General features: G+C 32.1%; 1 protein-coding gene across 1 annotated transcript in view; it reads left to right on the top strand.

The window, feature by feature from the left end:
* Positions 1-24,611, top strand: part of LOC106056888 (neural-cadherin-like) — an 81,333-nt gene extending 56,722 nt beyond the window's left edge. The window contains exons 18-46 of the mRNA XM_056035463.1: positions 39-240; positions 642-785; positions 1,195-1,316; positions 1,512-1,700; positions 2,439-2,757; positions 3,266-3,453; positions 4,055-4,215; positions 4,971-5,142; positions 5,259-5,413; positions 5,935-6,021; positions 8,336-8,472; positions 8,627-8,772; positions 9,434-9,554; positions 9,747-9,968; positions 10,286-10,400; positions 10,739-10,929; positions 11,161-11,405; positions 11,742-12,007; positions 12,626-12,818; positions 13,226-13,402; positions 14,284-14,517; positions 15,079-15,271; positions 15,400-15,596; positions 16,596-16,890; positions 17,507-17,699; positions 17,983-18,212; positions 18,710-18,841; positions 19,023-19,130; positions 19,877-24,611. Coding sequence (XP_055891438.1) covers positions 39-240; positions 642-785; positions 1,195-1,316; positions 1,512-1,700; positions 2,439-2,757; positions 3,266-3,453; positions 4,055-4,215; positions 4,971-5,142; positions 5,259-5,413; positions 5,935-6,021; positions 8,336-8,472; positions 8,627-8,772; positions 9,434-9,554; positions 9,747-9,968; positions 10,286-10,400; positions 10,739-10,929; positions 11,161-11,405; positions 11,742-12,007; positions 12,626-12,818; positions 13,226-13,402; positions 14,284-14,517; positions 15,079-15,271; positions 15,400-15,596; positions 16,596-16,890; positions 17,507-17,699; positions 17,983-18,212; positions 18,710-18,841; positions 19,023-19,130; positions 19,877-20,139 — 5,397 coding nt within the window. The 3' untranslated portion in view covers positions 20,140-24,611. The remainder of the gene's footprint in view (positions 1-38; positions 241-641; positions 786-1,194; positions 1,317-1,511; positions 1,701-2,438; positions 2,758-3,265; positions 3,454-4,054; positions 4,216-4,970; positions 5,143-5,258; positions 5,414-5,934; positions 6,022-8,335; positions 8,473-8,626; positions 8,773-9,433; positions 9,555-9,746; positions 9,969-10,285; positions 10,401-10,738; positions 10,930-11,160; positions 11,406-11,741; positions 12,008-12,625; positions 12,819-13,225; positions 13,403-14,283; positions 14,518-15,078; positions 15,272-15,399; positions 15,597-16,595; positions 16,891-17,506; positions 17,700-17,982; positions 18,213-18,709; positions 18,842-19,022; positions 19,131-19,876) is intronic.
* The last annotated feature ends 1,058 nt before the right edge of the window (positions 24,612-25,669 follow it).

The following is a 25,669-nucleotide window of genomic DNA, read 5'->3' as shown; positions in this document are numbered from 1 at the left end:
TTGCCTAAAGTAAATAAAGAAAATATTATGTATTACAGCTTCAATTTGAGCTCTCTTCAGACAGTTACCCAGGTGTTCATGAAGATTTCAAGATCACTGCTCTACCTGGCAACAAGGCAGCCATTGTCACACTGAAGGAGTTTGACAGGGAGTTAACACCACGCTTTTTCTTGACTGTCACAGCCAATGATAGAAATCCATCTGACAGGCCCAATCATAAGCCTCTGGCTCCAAATTCAGGTACTTCAGAATAGAAATTTAATAGTTGAAAAATAAACTAAAGTAATGAAATCATGGCCAATTAACAAAAAAAAAATGGCTATGGCTTCTGATTTGATTTAAAGTTTGACTTATCCTAAAGTCTTTGAATTTTTTTTTTTATTATGATCATTTAGCTAAACATATCTGCTGAATTTTTATTTTAAAAAAAATGTTGAATTTTAGAAACCACTTTTTTTCACGTCTAAATTATAGCCTAGATTGTTCCTCATCAACTATCTATCACATGCAAAAAAATGTACACACTATTTATCCTTGTATATTTTCATACTAATACAAGGGCTACCAATATCATTCAGAAATTTATTCTTCATTTTTTTTTCAACTGGAGTGTTAAAATTCTGTTTGATTTCATTTTACAGCTTCTGTAGTAGTGCAGGTTGATATTACTGATAAAAACGACAACCCTATGACATTTAAACAATCACTGTATAACCAAACAGTCCCTGAAACAGCAGCCATTGGAACTGTGATTTTTGCAGTAACAGCAGATGATATTGATGAAGGTAGCAACCATATTTTTATCTAAAATTTTTTTAGATAGATAACTGTTTTCTTTCTTGTTTTTTTGAATGTACATATTGCATTATTTAAAAACAAATCGTCTGTTTCATTTATGTTTGATTTGACTTGGAGATATTGTTTTGTATTTTTTTGTAAAATATTTTTTTGTTCATGCTGTACATTTATAACGGCCCAATATAAAAATCTTTGCATCTTAGTAGAATCAAATAGCTTTTAAAAAAAATCAGTACAATTTTTTTATTACCTTTGTTTTTGAAGTTTAATTCTTTTGAAATAATTTTTTTTTTTTTTTTACCTTTCTAACAATATTAAGCTATATCTTTCATCTAAAGCTATTTACTCATTTGTTGAAGTAAACTGTCATATATAAAAATAACTTTTTTTTTTCAGTTGATCATGGCAGATTGAAATACAACTTTCTCCCCCAGAAAGAGGCTCCTCCATTTGATATCCGTGACCAGACTGGAGAGATTGTAGTGAATGGGAAACTTGATTATGAAAGCAATAACAAGGTGCTTCATTTTTCTGTTAAATTTGACCTGGCAATACATTAACTATTACATTTAATAATGGTAAAGAAAAAAGTTTCTAATTTTAATTTAATGATGCCTCACGATGATAACTGCCAAAATAATTACTATATTGTGAAAGTAATTAAATCTGTAAAGAGTTGTAAATAGAATCATGAATATGTTTTATGTCTGCAGGTGTACAACTTGATCTTGGAGTCTAGAGACAGTGAAAACTTCTATTCAGCTACAACAAGTGTGGTGATCTACATCAGTGATGAGAATGACAACCCTCCAGTGTTTGCTAAGAGTGAGTACATAATAGCAGACAAAGTGGTGGAGGAAGACACTTCAATATCCAAAGACAATCCAATGGAACTGATCAGGGTATGTTAGTGATTTGCTTTTTTTAAATTTGACAAAATCTTTTCCTGTCAAGTTGTGGACTTAATCATGTATTTTTTTTTTAATTATACAACTTTTACGAGCATTAAATTTTCAATGATCAATTAATAATAACTGCAACAAAACAAATATGTGTACTGGTTTATGGGGGTCTTTATCTTTCTTTTGTTCACTTGTTATCTATTAACAATCACTCAGAGTTTAAAGCTTCAAATAGTATTGTTTTTTTAAAATGATGCTTTAAATAGCATATAAATAAAGAATTATTTCCTATTCCGTACTTTGAAGAGGAATAAATGCTAAAGAACATAAAAAATGCAATAATATGCAATATGCAATAATACTTTAATGGTACTAGTAATATAAGAACACTACTATTAATAATAATACAGCAACAATACAATAATAGTATTAATCAACTTGGAGGCCTGGTGGCTGAGCGGTAAAGTGCTTGGCTGCTGAACAGCGGTTCCCAGGTTCAATTCCTGGTGAAGACTGGGATTTTTATTTTCGGGATCTTTGGGATCAGGATCTTTGGGTGCCTCTGAGTCCACCCAGCTCTAATGGGTAGCTGACATTAGTTGGGGAAAAGTAAAGGTGGTTGGTCGTTGTGCTGGCCACATGACACCATCTGCCCTATAGACCACAAGGTCTGAAAGGGGGAACTTTACTCTTTTACTATTAATCATCTTAATGACAAAGTGAAATGTTTTATTGCAGGTAACTGCAACAGATGCTGATTTGTCTAGAACAACCAAAATGCGCTATTACTTGCGAGGTAAAGGGACTGAACCAGGGGACAAACAACTTTTTTACATTGAGCAAGACACTGGCAGGGTGTTCCTGGTAGCAGCTCTTGATAGAGATGAGCCTAATGGGAAATCTGAGTACATTTTCACTGTAGAGGCCAGAGATGAGGATGAGAATTACCAAAGTGGTTACACCAACATCAAAGTGAAACCTTTGGACATAAATGACAACCGACCAATATTTGATGAAAACAGGCTAACAGGAGAAGTGTTTGAGCATTCTCCACCTGGTAGGAATTTGTTTTTAACTTGATATTGAAAGACAATGTCAAACATCAGTATTTTCAAAGATGTTGATATCTAAGAGTTACATTTTTTCAATGTAAGTTTTGGGTTACAAATAGGATTGCATTTACAAGCAGTAAAGAGTTATTTTTAGGAACTACATTTGTGTTTCAAATAAGTTGAAAAAATTTATTTTTTTTCAACTTTACAATTTTTGGGAATTTTGATCTTTACTAGTTATATAAAATGTATTTCATTAGAGTTAACTCAGCATTCTGAAATAAATTCCTGCAAGGTTGCCTAGCAGGCTTACACTTAGGCCCCCTGTTCCCTCTTATAATTTTTCTAGCAGTTTAGATTGTACAGTAATATTTCTTTACTTTAAACAGAATTTTCTAATGTTTTGAGAACTACAGTGATAATATTTTATTCAGATTTAAATATTATTTAGTTTTAAAGGACAGCAAAAGTATGTTTACTTGATTTAATTCCCTCCATTTTTGTATAACATAGGCTGGTACAACAAAGATGACAAGCCTCCTATAGCTGTGGTTATTACCAATGACTTTGACTTTGGGATCAACAGCTCAGTGGACTATGAGATAGTCAGCAGCCCTACCATACCAACTAGTTTAACTGGGCATTTAGCATCTACTACAAACTTTTTCAATATTGACAAAGATGGAAGAATTTTCTCACAGGTATAAACATGCATATTATTGAAATAAGATTATTTATAGACCCAAGATCTGTAACCACTGGTAACAAAGGTTGTAAAATGTTTTACATGTTTCGGATGTTCCTTCAGAGTTGAAGATAATTACTTCCTAGTCCAAACCTCCCGCAGGACGACAGGGGATGGGAGCGGGCAGGGTTTGAACCCGGGACCATCGATAAATCTGAACGACAGTCTAGCGTGCAAACCGCACGACCAGGCAGCCATCTAGGTTAGCTAGATGACCTATCTAATTTAACTTAAGTCAAGGACTTCAGTCAAGCCCTCTGATCCCAAAGACAAATCTTTTTACTTCTGCCAAGAATCACATCTAAATTCTTCAGGTGCTCAAGCATCTTGTCATTGACTTACAATAAGATAATTATTATTAATTTTATTATTAATAAACAAACAGAAATTTAGGCTTATGACTTTATGCCTTAATTTTCACAAATGCGTGTTTATAAAACTAAACATACTGGATGTTTCCACTGTTTAATCATTTTGATTTAATGAAATGAGTTCTTTTACAGTATACTTAAAATGTGAACATAAATTAGACATGAATTGTCAACATTTTGTTGTAGGTTGATCCTAAATACTTGGATAGAGAAACTAGACCTAAACTTGAAGTTGTAGTGAGAGCTAAGGATGGAGGACCTGACCCTCAGACATCCACTGCTACTGTCACCATTATATTGAAAGATATCAATGACAACAGCCCTGTCTTCACACAAAAGACCTACAAGTAAGTAATTAACTACCAGTCATTGTTTTGCAATGTGACTTGATATCACAGGGTTCAAAGAATATGAACAACACAAGTCTTTAAACTAGAATTCTTAAACTTAGTGTATTAAGGAAGGTTTTTCTTCTGCCTTCTTATCTAATAATACATTTCAATTTACTTTCCTGATAGAAACTTTTCATACATATTGATGTATATAGTTATTGATTTAAAGAACTGCTTATGCCATTTAAAAATATTCTACATGTTAGTTAAGGCTGTGCTTTATTACCTACATTAAAAAAATAACATACTGTGTGGAAAATTTACCTGCATGTGATACAATAATTAATTGAATAATGCTGTAAAAGGTTCATATTTTGGAAAAGATGAGCAAAAATAATTAGTAATATGTAATATATATAAGTAAAAGTTCCCCTTTCAGACCTTGCGATCTATAGGGCAGATGATGTAAAGTTCATCTGTTTCTGTAGCCCATAGTTAATGAGGGTGTCATGAGGGAAGCACAATGACTAACTGCATTTACTTTCCCCAACTAATGTCAGGTACCCCTAGAGCTGGGTGGACTCAGAGGAACCCGAAGGTCCCAAAATAAAAAAAATCCCAGCCTTCACCAGGATTCAAACCTGGGACCATGATTCGGAAGCCAAGCACTTTACCGCTCAGCCACAGCACCTCTACATGTAATATATATATATATATATATATATATATATATATATATATATATATATATATATTGTTTTCTTCCTTAGTGTGACTATGTCAGAGCACTTCAAAGATGGTATTGTCACTGAGGTGCATGCAACAGACAAAGATGAAAATGACAATGCTGAGCTCTTCTTTTCTATGTCACAAGCCAATGCTGCTATGGGCCATTTCAAAGTGGATACTATAGAAAACAAAGGCGCTATCTCCATCAAAGAGGTAGTTTGTTTCTTATACTTAGTTAATTTAATGTAGGTAATTATAGACTGTTTTTAGAAAATAAAATTATAAGCTAGTTATTAGTCATATATGTTAATCCTTGTTTTTATTGCCAGCCTGTTGACTATGAGAAACCAAATGAACGTTATTTTGAACTGGAAATAATTGTCAGAGACAAAGATTTGACACACACAGACACCGCTCAAGTTAGAATCTGGGTAGAGGATTTTAATGACAATGCCCCAATGTTCAAAGACAGTCATATTAGCAGGTGTGTATAACTCATCTATTAAGAAAATCTTTATCTGAAGCTGATGAATTTGGCATTAGTAACAGATGTATTTATTAAAGACTGGAAGGTCTTATTTCCTTCTTCAATGTAAGTAGAATATATTTTTTATTAAGAAGATAGCCTAAAAGACAAAAAGATAACCTAAAAACCAAAACTGAACCTAAAAACCAAAACTGATGTTACCACAGTTTAAGGAAGTGATATAATAGTTAATATGTAAACAACCAATTTAGTCAGGATTTTGGCACTACACTAGACAGACAAAAACAATTTTAATGAGAAATCTTATTCCCTGAATTTAGTTAAAAGTAGTGTGTTTTGTGAACCTGCAAGATAAAACTATACAGTAATTCTAGGCCACCACATTATTAAGATTTGAACTTGAAATAGATATTAATTTATAAGTTTTTTTTTGTTAAAACTAACTTTGATTTCAAGAGTTTTCTTTCTGAATTCTCAATATATTGCATTGCTTATATATCTATTTTTTTTTCTCTCAGGTCTATTGAGGAGAATGCTGAGCCAGGGGATGTTGTTGCAACATTTGTAGCCACTGATTCTGACTCTGGTATAAATGCTCTGTTCAGGTAAGTGTATAAACGCTATAAACTGTAGGAGAGAGCTATTACAACCAAAATTGGAAGACTAAATATATAAAGTTCACAATTCTTATGATCATTATAAGAGACTTTGAAATGATGAGAGAGTTGATTCTAGTGAGAAGAATGAACATTTTATGTGTAGAAATTTAAACTAATATTAAATAGATAAATAGAAGCCATCTAGAAAATGTGAGAGTTGATTCTAGTGAGAAGAATGAACATTTTATGTGTAGAAATTTAAACTAATATTAAATAGATAAATAGAAGCCATCTAGAAAATGTGGACTTTCTTTTCTTCTGAAATAACAATTTTCCTCTTCATTCACTTAAAACCAAAAACATCATCAAATTTTTATACCAAAGTAAAATTACATATTTTACACAATATTAAAATAAATTCTATACACTTTGCTTGCTAGCTGAATAATGTTTTGTTCTCCCCCTCCTCCTCCCTCAGCTACGATGATGTACCACAATCACTATATAGCATCAGTTAGTGAAATAGACTTTAGGCAGAGTTGCCCACAAGTACGCATCTTGTGTATTTTGTAGGCAAAAGGACAAAAAAATATGCGAGTACGCTTTATCGTCTGAAAATGCGCATTTCCCCATCTAAAGGAAAAAAAATTAAATAAGAAAAAACAAGTAGTTCTTGCTAATATATTGATCAATGCATAAATGCCTTCTTATTAGATCTAGACTGGACCTAGAGCTAGAGATGTTTTATGATGTTAGGCACCAATAATAGAATAACTATGAATATACGTAAATCTTAATATAGATTACACATTACCGTAATTACGATCTAGATCTAAACAGATATAGATTATTCTAAATCTAGATTCAAAAATATAATCTAGTCTAGATCTAAATCTAATTCTAGTCTAGATTTTAGATCTAGATGTGACCAGGTGTGTACTAGAATTAAATTTAGGACTAATCTAGATTAAAGTGTATCTAATTATAGATTTAGACTACTGAGTCTACTGACTAGGTCTAGATCTAAATCTTCTTAAAAGCAGCAATTTCTGTCATCTTATAAAGAGAAAAGATTTATATATTGATCTCCTTTATTATCCTTTATGGAATCTGAAAAGAAAAGGAAGGTGGGGGGGGGGGGGGGGGGGAAGCAAAATTGACTATTCTAACTTTGTATAGGGGTGCTCTATCTCTTCTATATAATTTACGATCTCATGTTTAATTCATGATGGTTGTCACGTGACAGTTTTTTCCATTGTTTTATCAATAAGATCACCTGACTAAATGTTGTTTGTTTACGATAGGTGAAAGAGGTCCATTCCATGGGATTGTTAAAATGCCTTTAAATAGCCATACCAATCAAGTGTTATTGGAGCAGGCTACAAATATACATCTAGTCTAGATCTAGATTTGATTTTTGTAGACCACTGAATTCAGGACAGAGCTCTTTTGAGATGAAAGTGAGAAGGGCACAGGTTTTAATAGAAGAAATATTGGTTGACCTTAATCTCTCTCTAAGCATGATAAAGGGAATCAAACTGATATGCCTTGACTTGCAGAACATTCCTTCTGTGGCAGATCAAAAGCTACTGTTATAGTCACTCGCCCAAATTCAAAGAATGAAATCAGGGGCATTCAAGGCTGAGTGTGTTTGCAAAAGAAAAGCTTTAATTATGCTGACAAATATTATTAAATTCTTGATTCCTTGCGCTTCAACACATCTGTTTGTTTTATAAAACAACTTCAAGCATCAGAAATCAGAATAAATAGCTTTATCTTACAGCTATTCTGCAAACTCAATAGCCTAGCTTTTATATTAGAAACAAGTTCAATGACCAATTAGAATTATCTGCCTGAAAAAAAAAATGTTTGTCATTAGTAATTGTAGAGAATGCCAAATAATGAATTTTCTGTTGTCGCTGTTATGGAATGTGGAATACACTAGAGGAATTATAATCATAAAATCATTGCCAAGTGACAAGAATGGCATCATTCTAACATTTCTAGAAAGGTTTATGATAAAAAGTATAAAAGTGTAAATGTTTTGACAAATGTACAAAATGTCTTATACAACTTTATGCTGTGTTAACTTTAAAATTGCAGCATTTTGTGTATGTTACGTGCTTGAATGATTTTTATAGTCTTTACTGAGTATATTTCTTTATAATTAGGAAAATACACATTTGCCCCTCAAAATACACATTTTCAGGTCTGGGAATACACATTTCCCTTTTGGCATGTAGGCATCTCTGCTTTAGGTCATTTTTTTAAAAAAGGGAATTTCATCACATAATGTTTTTATTTTTCCCCATTTATACAGCTACTTAATAGATAGAGAGTCAGATCAACGAAGAGAATTTATTATCAATCCAGAAACTGGTGAAGTAAAAACTCGTAAAAAGCTTGATCGGGAAGTGGATTCAAAAATGACCATCCTTATCAAAGCAGTTGATAAAGGTAGATATTTCATTGTATTTTAATTGAATATTTTAAAAATAATTAAGTTAAATTTAGACCTTATAGCATTGGGAAGAAATTTATATATTATATTTTTTTAAAGTGTGTATTTTTTTCATTAAAAAAACTAAAGCATGCTTATTATTATGTTTAGGTGACCCAAAGCAGACAGGAACAGCTACTCTGCAGATAACAGTGTCAGATGTTAATGATAATTTCCCGATTTTCAGGGAAGATTACAGACCTATAGTCAAAGAAAACCTTCAAGATGGATTTAATGGCATTAAATTCCCACTGAAAGTAAAACATGTTTTAGCATTTAATTTCTCATTAAAACTTGCTCTCTGTATACCTTTAGTGTATGCTAGCCATTCTCTTATCTTCTATTTCATATATTTAATTCAATCTGCTGAAATGCTTCTTCACTCTCCATCCTTAGCATTTGCCAGAACTGCACTCCCTCTAATCCCAAACACATTGTGCATTACTCTTAAAATTTATTTTAATATCACAACCAAATAAATTCAATAAAATCTTTAACACAGTGAATAAAAATAACATACAAGTCTGCTAATACTTATAGAATTGTTAATGGTAATTAAAAAAAATATGCTCACTATAAATTTTCAAATAAAAATTTGTTATCATTTTGTCATAGGCAATTTTAAAATGAATACTAAAATTAATTAGGTCGATAAAAATGACACACAATAGAACATATATTTCTTTAATGGCATAATACAAAATTAAGTAACTACAAAGCTGAAAAGGTTATGGAAGCTGAAATGTGCAGATTTCAATGACCAGGGCTTTGGTTTAAGAATAAATAGTCTCTGTTTAGTCATTGTTAAATCCTACCTCTTGATTGTATATCAACACATATGTGTTTGTATATATATATATATGTATATAATCGCCCATCAGAAAAGTGTATAATCTAGTATGTATGATGTATCACTAGGTGATAGAAGTATTTGCCATAGACAAAGACTCTGCCATTAATGGACCACCATTTGGATTTAGTCTCCCAGAAAATTGTGAAGAAGAAGCCTGCAAACATTTCACTTTAAAATTTAATGAAAGTAAGTTGCATTTTTTTTTCTGTTTTCTTTATTAATGTAAATGTATGTAATGTAAATGTATTGTCTTCATTCAGAAGTGTCCTTTTTTTTTTTTGGCTTATCATAGCTTTTTGTATTTGTAATCCTTCAGAGTTCATTAATACATATAGTTATAAAATTATTATTCTTGATTTTTTACAATTTATTCATTAGATGCTGATAGTGGAGATGGCTCAGCTACCATTTTGACTAGTTCAGTCTTTGACAGGGAGCAAAGCAAATACTACAAGCTTCCCATAGTGATGTGGGACTTGCGTGGATCAGGGAACCCTAAAGCTCAGACTGGGACTAATACGCTAACTATCACTGTTGGAGATGTCAATGATAACCCACACTTTCCCGGTCATCAGGACATTTTTGTTTATAATTACAAAGGTATGAACATTTATGATTGCAATAGATCTTATATACCTAATTAGAGATTAAAAAAAAGTAATGTTTCACTGGGTTATATTTGATATGCATCAGTTACAATTTATATATCTTAAGCTGAATCGCTTGCAATGACATTTCACATGTACATCTCAATTTTTGAAATTGTACTTAATGCTCATGATTTGTGGTGTTTTATCACTAAATCTAGTTGCTAGTAGAGGCATTACACAAGTTATCCTTTTATGCAAATTTGTAATTTGTCTGTTTTGACTTAACTGAATTTTTAACATTATAATAACTAAATATTATGTTGACAGGTCTGTTTGGTCCAGTAGTTATAGGCCAGGTATATGCAGAAGACTTAGATGACTGGGATTTACCAGATAAGACATTTAACTTTCTTGGACCTGCCAGTATGAAACACTTCTTTAGGTGAGCTAACTTTTAAGTTTAAAATGTAGATTTTTTATTTGTTGCAAGCTGTTATGATCTAGTAGGTCTCAACTCCTCCCTCCCCTTTGCCCCCCAAAAAGAATTATAATGATGTAATTTGAGATTGAATAAGGATGAATTAAAAATAAGACATTTTTAAATATAACCTAAATTGTTTTTAGCATTTTATAATTCATTAGTTACAGCCACATATTTTTTTAGACAATTTCTGACAATGTCTAATTTTCTCCAGATAATTGTAATGTTATCTTTTATGTTTCTGCTTTATCGACTTTGACATGACTTCAACTTTTTTTTTTTTGGCCTTTTTTTGGCAGTGTGAACAACAAGACAGGTGAAATCACCATGAAGAAGGGTGTAAGGTCAAACTATGGTGGCACTCCATATGAGTTTAAAGTGGAAGTTTATGACAAGGTTTTTGACAAAACAGTTGTCAGTACTGTGTCTGTGGTGGTCAAGGAGCTGTCTGAAGAGGCTATTCTTAACTCCGGAGCTCTCAGACTTACAGGTAAGCATATTTTGATGAGTTTGCTGTGTCTCATACCTTTTATACCTTCTTCTGACTCAGATGTTGAGGAATCTTTCACTTCTTGACCTGTATGGTAAAATAAATATTCTAAGCACAACCTCTAATTGTTTATTTGTTTATTGAGGATTTGTTTACCAGTTAATCCATATAGTGGTCAACTATTTAGCTAATGATTTTAAGTATTCAATAAAAGTGTTACATCTCTCCCAGGTATAACTGCTTCAGAATTTATTTCTGAGTCCAAAGACCCCAGGACTGGAGTGAGAAGTGAAAGTCTCTACACTCAGTTCAGAAAGCTGCTGGCAGAGAAACTGGGGTTCCCTAGTAAACACAACATTGAGATTGTGACTTTGAGAGATGGCCCTGACTACCTGGAAGTTAGGTATGCTGCTCATGGCTCTCCATACATTTCATCAGCACAAGCAGACACTGCTATCATTCTGAATAAAGAAACGGTAACTTTGATCTTTGTTCTTGTTTTCTGTGTATGTGCAAAATAGTTTTTTTTTTGCCTTAATTAATTTTTTTCTTCAAAATTTTTTTTTTTTTTGTCAGTTTTATGTAGGTAATAATAAATATTTAAAATTTTGAATGAATATGTATATCTAAAAACTAAAACCAACATTCTTGGATATCTAACAGCACAGACCTATCTGCAACCTTATACTAACTAATTCTTCTGATAATCTATTACCAGGCTTACTCAGTTTTTAAGGAATATTTTGTGTGTGTGTGTGTTTACATCAATCAAAATATTAACAAGAGTTGCTCATTAAATTTTGTGATCACAGTTTGAGAGGTTGGGAATTCAAATCATGGCCATCCCAATAGATGAGTGTCTAAATGAAATCTTTGAAGGTGGCTGTTTCAATAAGCTGCACATCACTGGCAAGCCACTAATGATCAACTCTAATGGAACCAGCTTTGTGGGGGTGGAAGCTTACTTAGTGGCCACTCAGGGCTGCGAGGCCGATAAGTTCCCAGAGAGCAATGACTGCGCTGGAGACTATTGCTACAATGGTGGCACATGCAAGAAAGATTTAGGGGGAACACTCCTGTAAGTTTTTGCACCTTTGCTTTCATCTTCCAGTAAATGCTTTGTGGATTGATTAGTAAAATCTATAGTTCAAAGAGCTCAAGTTTTCTTTGATATTTTTAAAATGATGTTAAACAGCAACTATGTTTGGGAACTTATAATTATGAATGTCAATTTAACAGTTGTAAGAAAAAACACTTTTGACATTTAGAAACTATTTTAGATTAAAACTTCAATTTTCTAAACATTGGTCTACTACCTTCTCAAAGTTAAAAAAAAAGAAAAAAAAGAAATATGTAATATTTCTGGCCAGTAGTAAATCAGATATTTATTTTGCTATTACAGCGACAGACCATTTTTTAATACCTACAAATGTCCTTTACTTTTTAGAGCTTGGTGGTCATAAAGAACTTCCTGAATACAAATTCTTACTTTCAATTAATTTCAAACTAAAGATTCTTAGTTGAGCATCTAATTGCTCTATCACCATTAAGTTTAGTAGACCTTATTAATTTCTGATTCCTTTCTTGTTAATGTAAAATTGTAATTTAAATATATTTTGATTTCATAATAAATCTCTCAATATAACCCGTTTCTTAGATTTATATAGATTTATATTATTGTCTGTTTGTCTAACAGCTGTTCCTGTTATGATGGCTTTGACGGTCCCAGATGCCAGCAACGGCGCCATCATTATAATGGTAACAGTGTGTCTATCTATCCCACATTACAGCAATGTGAGGTCTCCCAGACCAGCATAGAATTTATTACTGACCAGGAAGATGGGGTGATATTTTACAATGGTCCACTTGACAATATTGACCCCCTGGAGGTATATTGTTATATTTTTTTTTAGCATTAATAATGTTAAAGCTTTATGCTAAAGATTTTTAAAAATTCATTTGCTGTCCATTGAAAAGAACGATCATAGTAGGTAGTTAAAAGTTGGTTCAGTTCAGTCCTTCAGTGGTCATCACTTTATTCTGAGATGTCAGATACATTTATATAGATCATTGTCATTAAAGGCTATAGCTAAGTGCTCCACTATTAATAAGGCCACAAAGTCTCATAGCAAGCATGTTAATCATTATACAATTTGTAGTTTAAAAAAGGATATCATTTATTTAAATTTTAAAAATTTAATGCAGCCATTTTTTTTAAATATGTAAAATTGGATTTCTTGTCTAATAACAAACTTGAAGTAACATTTAATTATTATTTAATTATTATCTCTTGAAGAGTCCACAAGATTTCATCTTACTAGAATTGAGGGGAGGTTTCCCAACACTGCTCATTGATCATGGCACTGGGATGGCCAACTTGACTTTGGATGGACGAGATGAGCACTCCAACCAATTAATGCAAAAGTTAAATGATGGCAGATGGCATCACATTGACATTAATAGAAATGGCAAAGTAAGTAGCCGTCATAGCTGTTTGTGCTAAACCATTATTACACTGTAGAAGAATTTATTAGCACTTTGTTATGTTTTGTTACAAATCTATCATACTGTTTGTAAATTGTTCTTTTTGAGTTTATTAAATGCTTAAAGTTTCCAAGTTGACTTTCTCTATATTTGTTTGATAGTCTGCAATGGACTATTATTGTCCAACATCGGACTATTTTTGTTTGAATCATTTAATAGCTGTGCCTAATTTTATTTTTATCATAAATGGTGTTAAGTCATTTATTAATATTGATTCATAGATTTACAAATTATTTTGTGCATTTTGTTTTCATTGCTCTGTTGTACTTATTAATATAGCAGACATATTCAACTTATTATTTTGTAACCAGTAGACATGTTTACTATTATTGTTGTATGTTGTGTATTCTCATAACATTTTGTGAACACATTCTTACAGAAGAGTTACAAGCACATGTAAACATAAGAACGACAACCGATACAGCATATAATATTCATAACACATTTTAAGTAAATTACCCTTTTTAGACCTTGCAATCTATAGATCAGATGATGTAAACATCATCTTTTTCTAAGGCTGACAAATGATAAGGCTGTCATGTGGCCAGGACATCAACCAACCACCATTACATTCCTCAACTAGAGTTGGGTGGGCGCCAGGTTGTTTAAAAATCCAGAAATTTTAAATCCCAGTCTTCACAGAGATTTGAGCTTGAGATGTCTGGGTTAAGAAGCCAAGTACTTTTACCACTCAGCCACCTCACCTCCTCAAAACATTAGACATTTGATAATATTGTTGGATACGCTTAAACCATATACTTTTATTTTTTCTATATACTAAACAATGTTTGCATTTTCTATTCTTCGCAGTATGTTGAACTTGTTGTGGATAGATGTCTAGCAGCTATAGAGAAAAATAACTTTGTGGAGAGTGATAAAGTGTGCAGGGTGATCCGTGAAACACCAGGGGAAAATATATTTTTAAATGTCAACACCCATCTTCATGTGGGTGGCCTGCACACCTCTGTCAAACTAAAACATCTGAATGGGTCTAGCCTGAAGGGTTTTAAAGGTTGCATCAGAAACTTGATTCATAATAAAAAGGTAATAATAAGATCTTTAAATGTAATCCCTCTTATCTCTGTCTCTAGAAATATTAGGTTAAAATTTAGTCCAATTTTAATAAAATATTTTTTTTAAACAAAATGTTTTTTTCTTTTAGATTTTCAGTCTTCTATTTATTTATTTCCAAATTTATGAATGAGTTGATAAAAATACTTGAAATAAGACTTGCCCTCAATTTGATAAAATATTTTAAATGTAGTTGCAGAAATTTTAAGTGGGTTTTAGATATTTTATTTTTAAATTTTAAGATGTTTTGGTCTAATCTTAATGTACTTACTTCCATTTTGATAAAAAAATAAAGTTGCAACAATAAATTAACAGCTTAAAAAAAAAATAATTAAAATGACAGTTTAAATCAATTATTAAAATAAATAAAATGATCATACAGAAAAAGACAGGGAAAACTATTTTTTTGTTTATTAGATCTTTCTATGATGTAGTTCATTATGGAATAATTCTTAGCATGTTACATAAAGAGATTAGATAACATTTATGTAATTTTTAAAAAATTATTCTAATACTATTTCTTTTGTTCTCCAGCTTTATGACCTGCATTTTAGAGAGATGCCTGGGCTGAACTCTGGTAAAAATGGCTGCCCTCCTGAAGATGTCATGTGTGCTCATGATCTGCCCAAACCATTTTGTGGTGTCAATGGAGTGTGTGAAGCAACATTGGATGGAAAGCGTGAGTGTCGCTGTCGTCCTGGCTGGTTTGGGTCAACTTGCAACAAAGGTGAACATCAGTTTTGTAAATGTTTTCATACTACAATGGTTGAATTGTTTTCAAACCACTATTTATTTCATCTTCAAATAGTTAAAGCTTATTTGATTTTACACTTGGTTTTAATCTGTCATAATTAGCTGCTACCATCCGAGACTTTGACAAGAACAGTTACTACCTTTGGGAGATGAAAGAGAAACTCTTTAACTCCCCTCGGATGACCAGTAATCGTGACATGGATGTTCAACTAATGTTCAGGACAAGACAGACAAGTGGAATCCTGATGGACTTCACTGACTCCACTTCAACAGAGTCCACTCGACACATTAGACTTCTGGTATGTACATCTGTTTCAAAGAATTCAATATTTTATTGGATAATATGGATATTTTAATCAATCTAATAACTAAGGAAATTTCTCATGCAATTATTGGATAATTTGATATTTTCAAGTGAACCATTTGATTAATTATTTTTATGGACAAGATAGAAACAAATATGAAGTTTTTAAATAGTATGTTTAAAAAAACAACACTTAAATATTTCTTTGAATATAATAATAATAAGGCAACCTAGGCTTGGAGATTTAGCGTTTATGGAAGTTATCTTAAACAACAATATACCCCATTGTTATATCAACTGAGGCGATAAAAACAACTGACCTCACAGATACCTTCAAGGCCCTTAGCATTCCTAGGAACATTCTCATTGACTGTCAGAGGGCGGTACTGCTGCAGACTTGCCACATAACCAGGAAATTCTTCGGTGGAAACATAAATGTTGTTTCCCTTTAAGGAAACTCGACCCTGGCAGTGCCATAGAATGAATACTCGTTCTTTTCTAACATAATAATAATAAGCGTTATTGTCCGTAAGGAAATTTGTCTTACAATATGTGCCTTACACCAAACAAAACATTATAACTATAAAAAAAACAAAATGTACATTCACACCAGAATCACTCATAATTTACATGTGAAAAGTTAATATCAGATTGTTTCTATTTAATGATTTGATTACCAGGGGAACAAAAGAGTGTTTGTGTCTGTTTGTCTTTGCTCTCAGTGTCTTGTATTACCCAAGTGTTTGTTGTATTATGTCACCATATAGCATCTTAACTATCATACCAGAATATCTAATATGTTGTGTTATTTTATCATTTGGAATAGAATAATTTATTCTAATTAACTCTATCATTAATTATTTTATAATTTATAGTAATGGAAAAAAATGAAAAACAACTTTCATGGATTAAAAACTTATAACAAAGCTTTTTGTTACTCAAATGACTGCTCTTAATATATGTTAATGGTCAGAATGTTTTTTTGTCTTGCCAGTTGAATGATGGTAAGATCCGCTTAACCTACAACTTGGGTGATGGAGACAAACACCTTGATCTCACTCACGCACGTGCCAACAATGGCCAGTGGCATGTTCTGAGGATGGAGCGCCATGGTAGAGAGTTTCACCTCAAGCTGGATGGGGGCGAGGGAAAGAACTACAACTTCACTCTGAAGTCAGTGGGCAGTGAAAAGGAGCGCCACGTATTTCGGCTAGACAGACATGTGTACTCTGGGGCATACAAGCAGGGTGTTGGTCTCTCCTCAGTTTTGATTGATGACCTCATCCATAGTAAGTAGAGAATCTGAAATGGCCTCACAAAACCAGTTGCTCAGTGTTGGTAGTCATTTTTTGAGAGCAAATTAAAGCTGATAATTTTTTTCAAGGCAAACTGTAATGTTATAATGCATCTTGATTGTTCATAATTATTTATTTTCCTGCTAATTTTATTTTTATGCTGCCATCGAAATACTTACATCAAAATGACTGGTTTTCTTAAGCTTCACATTTACTTGATACTTAGGATCATTTTTTTTTAGTAACCTACAGCTCACCAATAAAAGAAAGTGGACTAAAAGAAGAAAATATACAGCTTGTAGTGAAGATAATTAAAAGTACTTTACTTAACTATAAAATTATTGTTCTGTTCACTTGCAAATTAAACCTTTTATTAATTTCATAGTATTTTTGTATTACTTCTACCAAATCAAACTAACCAGCTCTAGAAATAATGGTGATTAGCTTTTAATTGCTTAATTTTTAAATGCCATCCCAAACTAATTGTAAAGCTTGACAATAATCATGGGATTGGAGCTGAACTTGTGTTTCTTGTGAAGCAAAAATGATATTGTAGTTAAAGTAGTTAAAATGATTATGCATTACAAGTCCACCTTGTATTTGGTCACAGCATGCATCCAAGATGTGAGGGTGAACAATGGTTATTTCCCCATGACACACACTGAGCAGTCTGATCCTGATGCTATGGCCATTGTGGAGGAGAACCAGTCCACTAAAGAAAACTGTGAGAGACATGACTGTCTGCCTGGAATCTGTGAGGCCAACAGAGAATGTATCCCTCTGTGGGAGACTTATGAGTGCAGGTAGATTTTGTTTTATCTTGGGTCTGTTATGTATATACTTAGGCCAATGACTAGGTGTAAAAGCCAAAATGTTTTATGTCATCTGATGAGGAAGTCTTGTCTCTCCATTGTTTTCACAGGGTGTTGTTGCTATTTAAAAATATTTACTTAATCTAAAGTTTCTTTTCTATCAGCTTGCACAAGATTATTGTTGTTTTTTTTCCACCAGAATTAGCTTTTATATATATATAGATAAAGTTCATGAAAAGTCTTGTATACATGCTGTATATATTTTGATCCTTAGTTGTGTGGGAGGCTTCAGGCCTGTTGGTGAAAAGTGTGTCTCAGGCTGTCATCCCAACCCTTGTTTCAACAATGTTTCTTGTGCCATGGATGGTTCAGAGATCATATGTCAGTGTCCACCTGGATGGACTGGTGATCTTTGTGATGCTCTAAGTCCAGAAGGAGTGAAAAGTGGAGATCTGAGTGATGGTGCATTGGTGGCCATATTGGTCTCATTTATAGCAGTGCTGTGTAAGGGCTTACCTTTATATTGTTTGTGTTAGAGACTAAATTAATAATCAGTTTAGTTGTTATAAATTTAAAAAATTATCCATAAAGATTACATAATTTGTAAGGCATAATTTGTAAGTACATTAGTTTTAAATGTTTATATTTTTCACATATTTCTGCTACTGTAAAATGCTTTTTAAAGTTATATTTAACAATTTCTAAAAGAAGATAGTGTCACCATATCCCCTCCCCTTTTTTTGTTGCTAACAGGCATTATGACAAGTTATTAGATATCAATTATTTCTAAAATTTTGGATTATTTATCTATGTTATAAAATATATCTGCCAACCCTGACTTAATGTTTAAAGAATGAACATGATTTGCAATACATAATTAAATTCCTTGGAAGCCTCAATGACAAATATGTTCGTCTTTCTCATGAATTCATGGACATTTTGTGATTAAAACTTCTTAATCATTAACTTTTTAATTAATAGCAAGCATGTTTCTCCCACAGTGCTAGCCCTATCTGTGTTCCTGTTGTACAAATTCTGTCCACATAATGATGAGGGAGAGAAGTACATCCTGGAGGTGGATCCAGACGATGATATCAGGGAAAATGTCATGAACTATGATGAGGAGGGAGCAGGTTGGTTCATCTTCCACTGTCTGCTGAAAAATATTTTTAAGTTTTATGGTTTTAATGGATGCTTTTTTAACTTAAAAAAAGCATGTAATTAAAAAATCTTTTTTTTATTCATTACACTATTTTGAATTTAAGACTTTTTGTTTATGGTCTTTTTTAATAATACAAAACTTTTGATTACCAGGAGAGGAGGACCAGGATGCTTATGATTTATCTCGACTTCAAAAGCCTACATATGAAACTCCATTGAAGGCCTTAGATGTCAGTAGGAGTAGGAATTATCTACAAGGAAGTAAGTAGCCTATAGGTCATTTGATTTTAATATATTTATGCTAAAATCTATTAATTGTGTGACTTTAATAACAATGTTACTATTTGTCTTTTAAATTTCTATTTGATTTACATGTTATTTGTACAGCTCTTTGTTTATATAATCAGTTTCTATTTAAAAGCAATCTTATAATGATTTATACAGTTCTAGACCCCTCCCGCACTATCGTTCTGTCATAACTTTTTAAGGCATCAAATGACTTCTCTAATCAGTTGTTGTTTGAGGAAGAATAGGAAACAGAAGACTAAATAGAAAAAAAAATAGGATACAAATCTAAAAGCTTTATAAACATTCTAATATTTAAGACAACTGTATAAATAGTGGTTTTATTGCATGCACTTTAGTGGTTAAATTACAGAGAACACTGGACACCTTTTTTTTCTTTTAAAAATTACTATTGTATAGGACAACATTTATGCATGCTTAGTGTGTTTTGGTTAAATCTCTTTTGTGGGGGCTTTCTGGCAGAAGGTTCTCTAAGCTGCCTACTGGCGCTCAGCAAAAACAATTCAGCTCAAGTCAGGATTTTAACTTGAGCCACCTCGATAGGCAACCAAGTGGTTTATCTACTCAGCCACACATACAAACACTCATTAAGTAAGATCAACATACATTTTAGAGATGAAATTGTGTTTTTTTTTAATTTACTTTAAACTATTCTGTATACATGGTTGATGCTAATTTTTTAAATTTTTACTTTGTTATAGATGCTCCAAGAGACAAAGCAGATATTGGGAGCTTTATAGATGACCGCATGAAGGATGCAAACAATGATGAAGGGGCTCCTCCACATGATGCTGTCAGAGAATACAGCTTTGAAGGTGAAGGCAGCGATGCTGGCAGTCTCAGCTCTCTCTCCACTAGCAGCAGTGACCAAACTCATGACTATGATTACTTAAATGACTGGGGTCCAAAGTTTTCCCTATTAGCAGACATGTATGGAGCAGGCCAGGTTCTAGAACAAGACTAGCCTGTTGTATAATAATACTCAAGACATTTATTTATTTTCATCCAAGTTTTTTTTCCTTCAATTTGTTCAGCCCAGCAATTCAAAATGCCTGACAAGTGTTCTGTAAGATATTATAAATGTAGTAGATCGTGAAACCTACCTGCATCTGAGTTTTATATTTCTAACAAAGGTGGATATTTGACGTTAATATAAAAACTAAAGACTCCACCAGTTTGTGTAAAAAGTGATTATTTTACTGTGCAGTTCTGTGAATTATGTTTGTTAATTGTAATGCGTAGTGTTACGACAGGATTCATTTTTCTGATTGCTTGAATGTCAAGTAACTAACATGGACAAAATACTGAATGTATCTACAGTATTAGATAGCTCTAGTCGGGACTAACTGTGAAACATAGTTATATATATTTATAATGGTGTTTTTAAAGTTTTCTTTTGTGTTTGTGTTCATTGGATCAATAAATGTTTTCGGATTACAAGTCAAATGTTATTGGCTGAGAAGAGAAAATGTTTTACTTAACAAATTGTGTGTGGATGCAAAATCCTTTAGCCAATACATTTTCCACTTGTGCATGATTTCATAAGATGGGAAGTAAATAAATCCTGTGTGATTCATTGGTCATGTTGGGAGGCTAAAATGTTGAGCATGTGTGTTTGAATGCACAGTTTGTATTGATGCTATGCATGTGGTGTGAGAATCATTTTGAAAACAAAAATGTGTATGACTTTGGCATGTAAAGAACAAGTTGTTAAAAAAAAATGTGCCTACTAAATATGATACTTACATAAATGACACTATACTTCTAATGTGCAATTATTGTGATTCCAGAATTAATCAAAATATATAGGTGTGTGCAATGATTGTGTGTGTAGGATTTGGAATCATTTGAAATGAATACAGAACAGAAAACGTGTGCAAATAAGAATTGTCATGAATAGATTTAACTCTGCTTTCAGTGAAGCAAAGTATTGTTTCCTATATAGATATTTGTAGTTTGTTGCTTTGAAACTTGTTGTGACATTTATATCTTGGCTTGCACCATTAGGTCAGTGCTGCCCTAGCATTAGATGTTAATGGTAAATGTTGAGAGCTCTGTGGACATATCTCCTTAAAAGTGGTATAGTTCTGTCTATTCTATTGTACTAGCAGGGATACTGTAGCTCTATACATATTACATCCCTCCCCCTCACCTTTCTTTCCCTAAAAATAATTTGCCATGATTTTGTGTGCATTACTGATTTGGAAACAATGCAATAAAAAGACTCACCTGTGACTGGTTCAATGTAGCTTAAACTTATTTTTTTTTAAACTTTTTTTTTTCTTAATTTTCAACCTATCCACTATTTATTCTGTTAAGTAGAATACATTTAGTTGATCTTGTGTCATTTTTTGTTGTGTGCATGTTTATATGATATGAATCTGAAGTATTTTATCCTTCTGTTGTTACTGAGGAGGTACTTTGTAATGTTTTATGTATTATATCCAATTGTGATGCAATTATTTAATAGGGTGAAAGGGTATTAATATATAACAGTATAAGTGAAGTTATAAGCAAATTACAACTACTTCATGTAAACTTTCATGTTTGGTTGTTGCAAAAAGGTGTGCATCAATATTTATCTCTGCATTGTTTGATAGTTGCTCTGTGTAAAAGACATGTTGAACTTTGCAATTTTTGTTTTATAAATATTTTTTCATCTGTACATAGCACATTTCATCAAGATCTGGTTATTGTTTGTTTTAATGGAGAGCAGCGTTATAAAATTATCAAAGTATCACCAATAGCACATCAGTCTATAGTTTATACACAGTTCTTGCATATTTCACTTACCATGTCCTGTGCAGCATGTTTTCTTTCAGATATGACTAAATTATTGATCAGTATAAACCTTTTGTGCTATGTCAATGTCTATGTTGCTGACTAACATATATTGGTCTGTTAACATTTGAAAATATTATACTGCAAAAAAGATGCTGATATTGTTACCATTTTTTTTTACTTTGATCAACATATCAGGAGAGTCTAAAAAATAACATGTTGCTCATTTGTAGTAAAGATATCTATATACTGAGAGTATTAGTATATTAAGTACTTTATTTTTGAAATACTTGCTAAATTGAATCTTGAAAAGAAGGGAAGACTGCAAGATGGTAGAGGAAGTATAGTTCTTTTAAATAGTAAAGTAACATCTAGTGTATTGCATGTCAGGTTCATATGTCTCAGCCTCTTGGTATTGTTATTTTTGTACAACTTTTTATTTCTGTTGTATGTATGTAAAATGTTGTGATAGCATTTTCATGGTCATTGATTCAAAAAGATAATTTATTGGTTTCACTTCCTTCAGGGTCTATGATTAACCTTTAGAAATTTGGTATTAACGCTTCCATATGTTCTTACCAATCATATCTGTTTCTGGTCTCCTATTACTCACATGAAGATTGGCGTTTGGTTATCTACAACTACATACTTTATGTGTAAAAGTGTGTAGCTTTGTTCATAGGGTTTCTTGTTAAAAAATGCATTCTTGTATATCCAGTCTTTGGTTCTTTTTTTTTTTTTCAAGTATTTCTATTACTATACAATAGTTGTGTTTTGATATCACTTTACTTAAACACAACTTTTCTTTTTGTAAACAGTTCATGTACTCTTATTCAATGGTAAAACAAACAGCACATTTAGGCTGGAGAAGTTGGCAGTGAGTTTTTCTCCTGTGTTAGATGTGTTTGTAGTTTTCTTATATAATTATATATAATTATGCGATTAATTCTGTCAGTAAGCTAAATTGAAACAATTCCCCTGAGAAATTGGATAAATATTTATTATTTCAACACTCTCAAGTGGCTGTGTACCAGGCAAAGCTGGAATCATTGTGTCCACATTAATTTTGTTGATCTAAAATTGAATCGAAATGTTCACAGCTGTGACTATCTAAGTGTATCTATTTATTGAACTATTTATCTCTGATCTATACATTAAACTTGTTAATGGCAGTGTGTTTTGTTTGAAAGATGTTTTCTTGGACTGTTACAAAAGGACTTGATTGAAAGTTGTCTTTGTTGGATTCAGTTACAAATTGACTTGACTGACAGCTTGACTCCTACCGCCGCCCTCATTACTATTGATGCTAGACATTAAATCAACCTGTATACTTTTGTTGCACAAACATGAAACCAGTGACTTTGGTGTAAGACAAGAACATTTTTAGGTAAATAGTGCATTATAAATCTTATCTGAAGGAGATAAATATGCATTAAATTTCAGCTGTCTTGAGTTCATTGTGTGACCAGAGTTACATAAATACCAAAGTTTAAAAGTTCTTTTTATTCATGATGTTCTATTGATCTTTATTATTAATCAGGATACATTACCATTTGGGTTTGAATAAGTGTTCTTTGAGTAATTAGTTTAAGTTACACTTTCTCCTCAAAAAGTCATGGTTGCACAAGCTACCAACCTGTTTTCTGGTATATATTTTTATATATATTCCAGCTTTAACTTAATACTTTATAAAAGATAATATTGACTTAATCAAAATAATGAAGTCATACATATCAATGACCATAGTCCACTGATTATTAAAAAAAAAATTGAACTTTAGTTGGTGTCTACTGTACAGTTTGATTCATATAAGTGTTGTGAAGAGGAAGAAAAGATGTTCTATATTTGTACCTCCAAATAATTTATCTTTCAATATTAGACATTTACAATTTTTAATGTACAACTTGTAACTATTTTTTTATTAACACATTTGTACACAAAAAAATTCAGTTTCACCTGATTTCTTTTGGAGCTTTAATTTTTTTGTTTTGAATGGTTTTGTGTTTGTGAAAATATTTATAATTTTCATATGAAGATAATTAACCTGACAATGAGTCATTCATCTTGATTTTTAATTTGTTTTAATAAGTAAAAAGACCATCAAGGGCAGCCATAAGATCAACCATGATGAGTAATAACAAAATGGGATTGTCTGTTAGCATTCCGGGGACTTCATTTAGCAATGTTTTTTTTTTTTGTTTTGCTTTTTTCATTGGAGTGCTTCATTTTGATTTGCTTGTAAAAGTTTGGTGTTCAATATTATCTCTAGAAAAAAAAACTTAGGTTTATTTGTGTTTAAGAATTCCATTATACTGCTTTGATCTATTGTGTTTGCATGTGTTTATATTGCTAAGAAAGTTGACACACTTGTTTTCCAATCATACAATATTGGATTTTATATATATTTTTCTTTTGCTGTTTAATGAGGTTATGATTGCAAGAAACATGCAGTATAAATTATTCATCGAAATCATAATAATAATTTCTAAACTATGACTTTGTTTTTCTTCTGCAATCTTACTGATTTAAGAAATGTCTCCTAAAATTCCATTTCATCTTCATTATGCTCACCATCTTGAATGACAAAAATATCATCAGTCAATTGTTAATGCCAATGTCAAACTCTTATTATACTAATAAATTACTTCAATGATATAGATGAGTGTGTCCTGCTTTAAAAATTTTTTTTTTAGCATCTGATAGTTATTTAGCTAATGAATATCAGAACGAGACAGCTGGAGGTCACTCACGAAGGCCCCGGGATACACATTTGAGACCAAAAGAAAATCTGCTGCCGAGGACAAACACAGACGGCGAAAATAAAATCTTAATCGACCGCCTGCGGACAATGGTTATGCTTGCCATGGATGTGGCAAATTATGTAGGTCACAGCTGGGACTGCACAGCCACAGGAAATACTGCATTCCTCACTAATCTTTGGACTCGAAGACTAGCCTTATTATTATAAACTAGGATTACCCCCTGACTACGCCCATTGATTTGTTCCCAGGCTATATGTTGTTTATTTTCCCAAGGACCCCTCTTTTTTTTTCTTAATAATATCAAGACCCACAAGTAATCGTCCACCATACATTCCTTTGGCCAGTGATTTCTAGTATCTTAATATATTAAATTAGACTGGCCCATAAATTTTGAGTATGGCAGTGGATGACCTCTGAAAGAGACAGCTGGAGAGCTCTCATTAAGGTTGTGGGATAAACATTTACGACTCATACCAAGTCAAAGGGAAGACCTTGAAGAGAACATAAGTAGACCACCTGGCAGACAATTGCTATGAAATTTGTGTCTTGAAAGTATGGACATTTTTTTCAGATGAATACTATGATTTCAGTTATAATAGTGGGTCATTAATGTAATAGATGGAGCAGTCAAAGGATGACTAAATAATGTTCAGGTATTTCATTTTGTTATAAACAATTGATAAAAATGTATGATACTTCACTGATACAGTGTGAAGTTAACTTTATCTTGACTAATTTTGACTGTAATAAGAAACAACAAAAGATAGTTTTGTCACCTAAATGTATAACATACAGAAACAAAACAGTTCAACTGATATATGCCTACCTATTCCTAGCAAATAATAAATGATAAAGATGCAACTGAAAATAATCATTTATTACACAAAAATATCATAAACCTACATTTTGTAAATCATTCTAATAAAATTAAGTTTTTAGTAGATCTTTAAT

The sequence above is a fragment of the Biomphalaria glabrata genome, chromosome 7, assembly GCF_947242115.1.
Source record: "Biomphalaria glabrata chromosome 7, xgBioGlab47.1, whole genome shotgun sequence".
NCBI lineage: Eukaryota > Metazoa > Mollusca > Gastropoda > Planorbidae > Biomphalaria > Biomphalaria glabrata.
The sequence above is the reverse complement of the archived record's forward strand: the minus strand, read 5'-3'. Positions and strand labels throughout refer to the sequence as shown.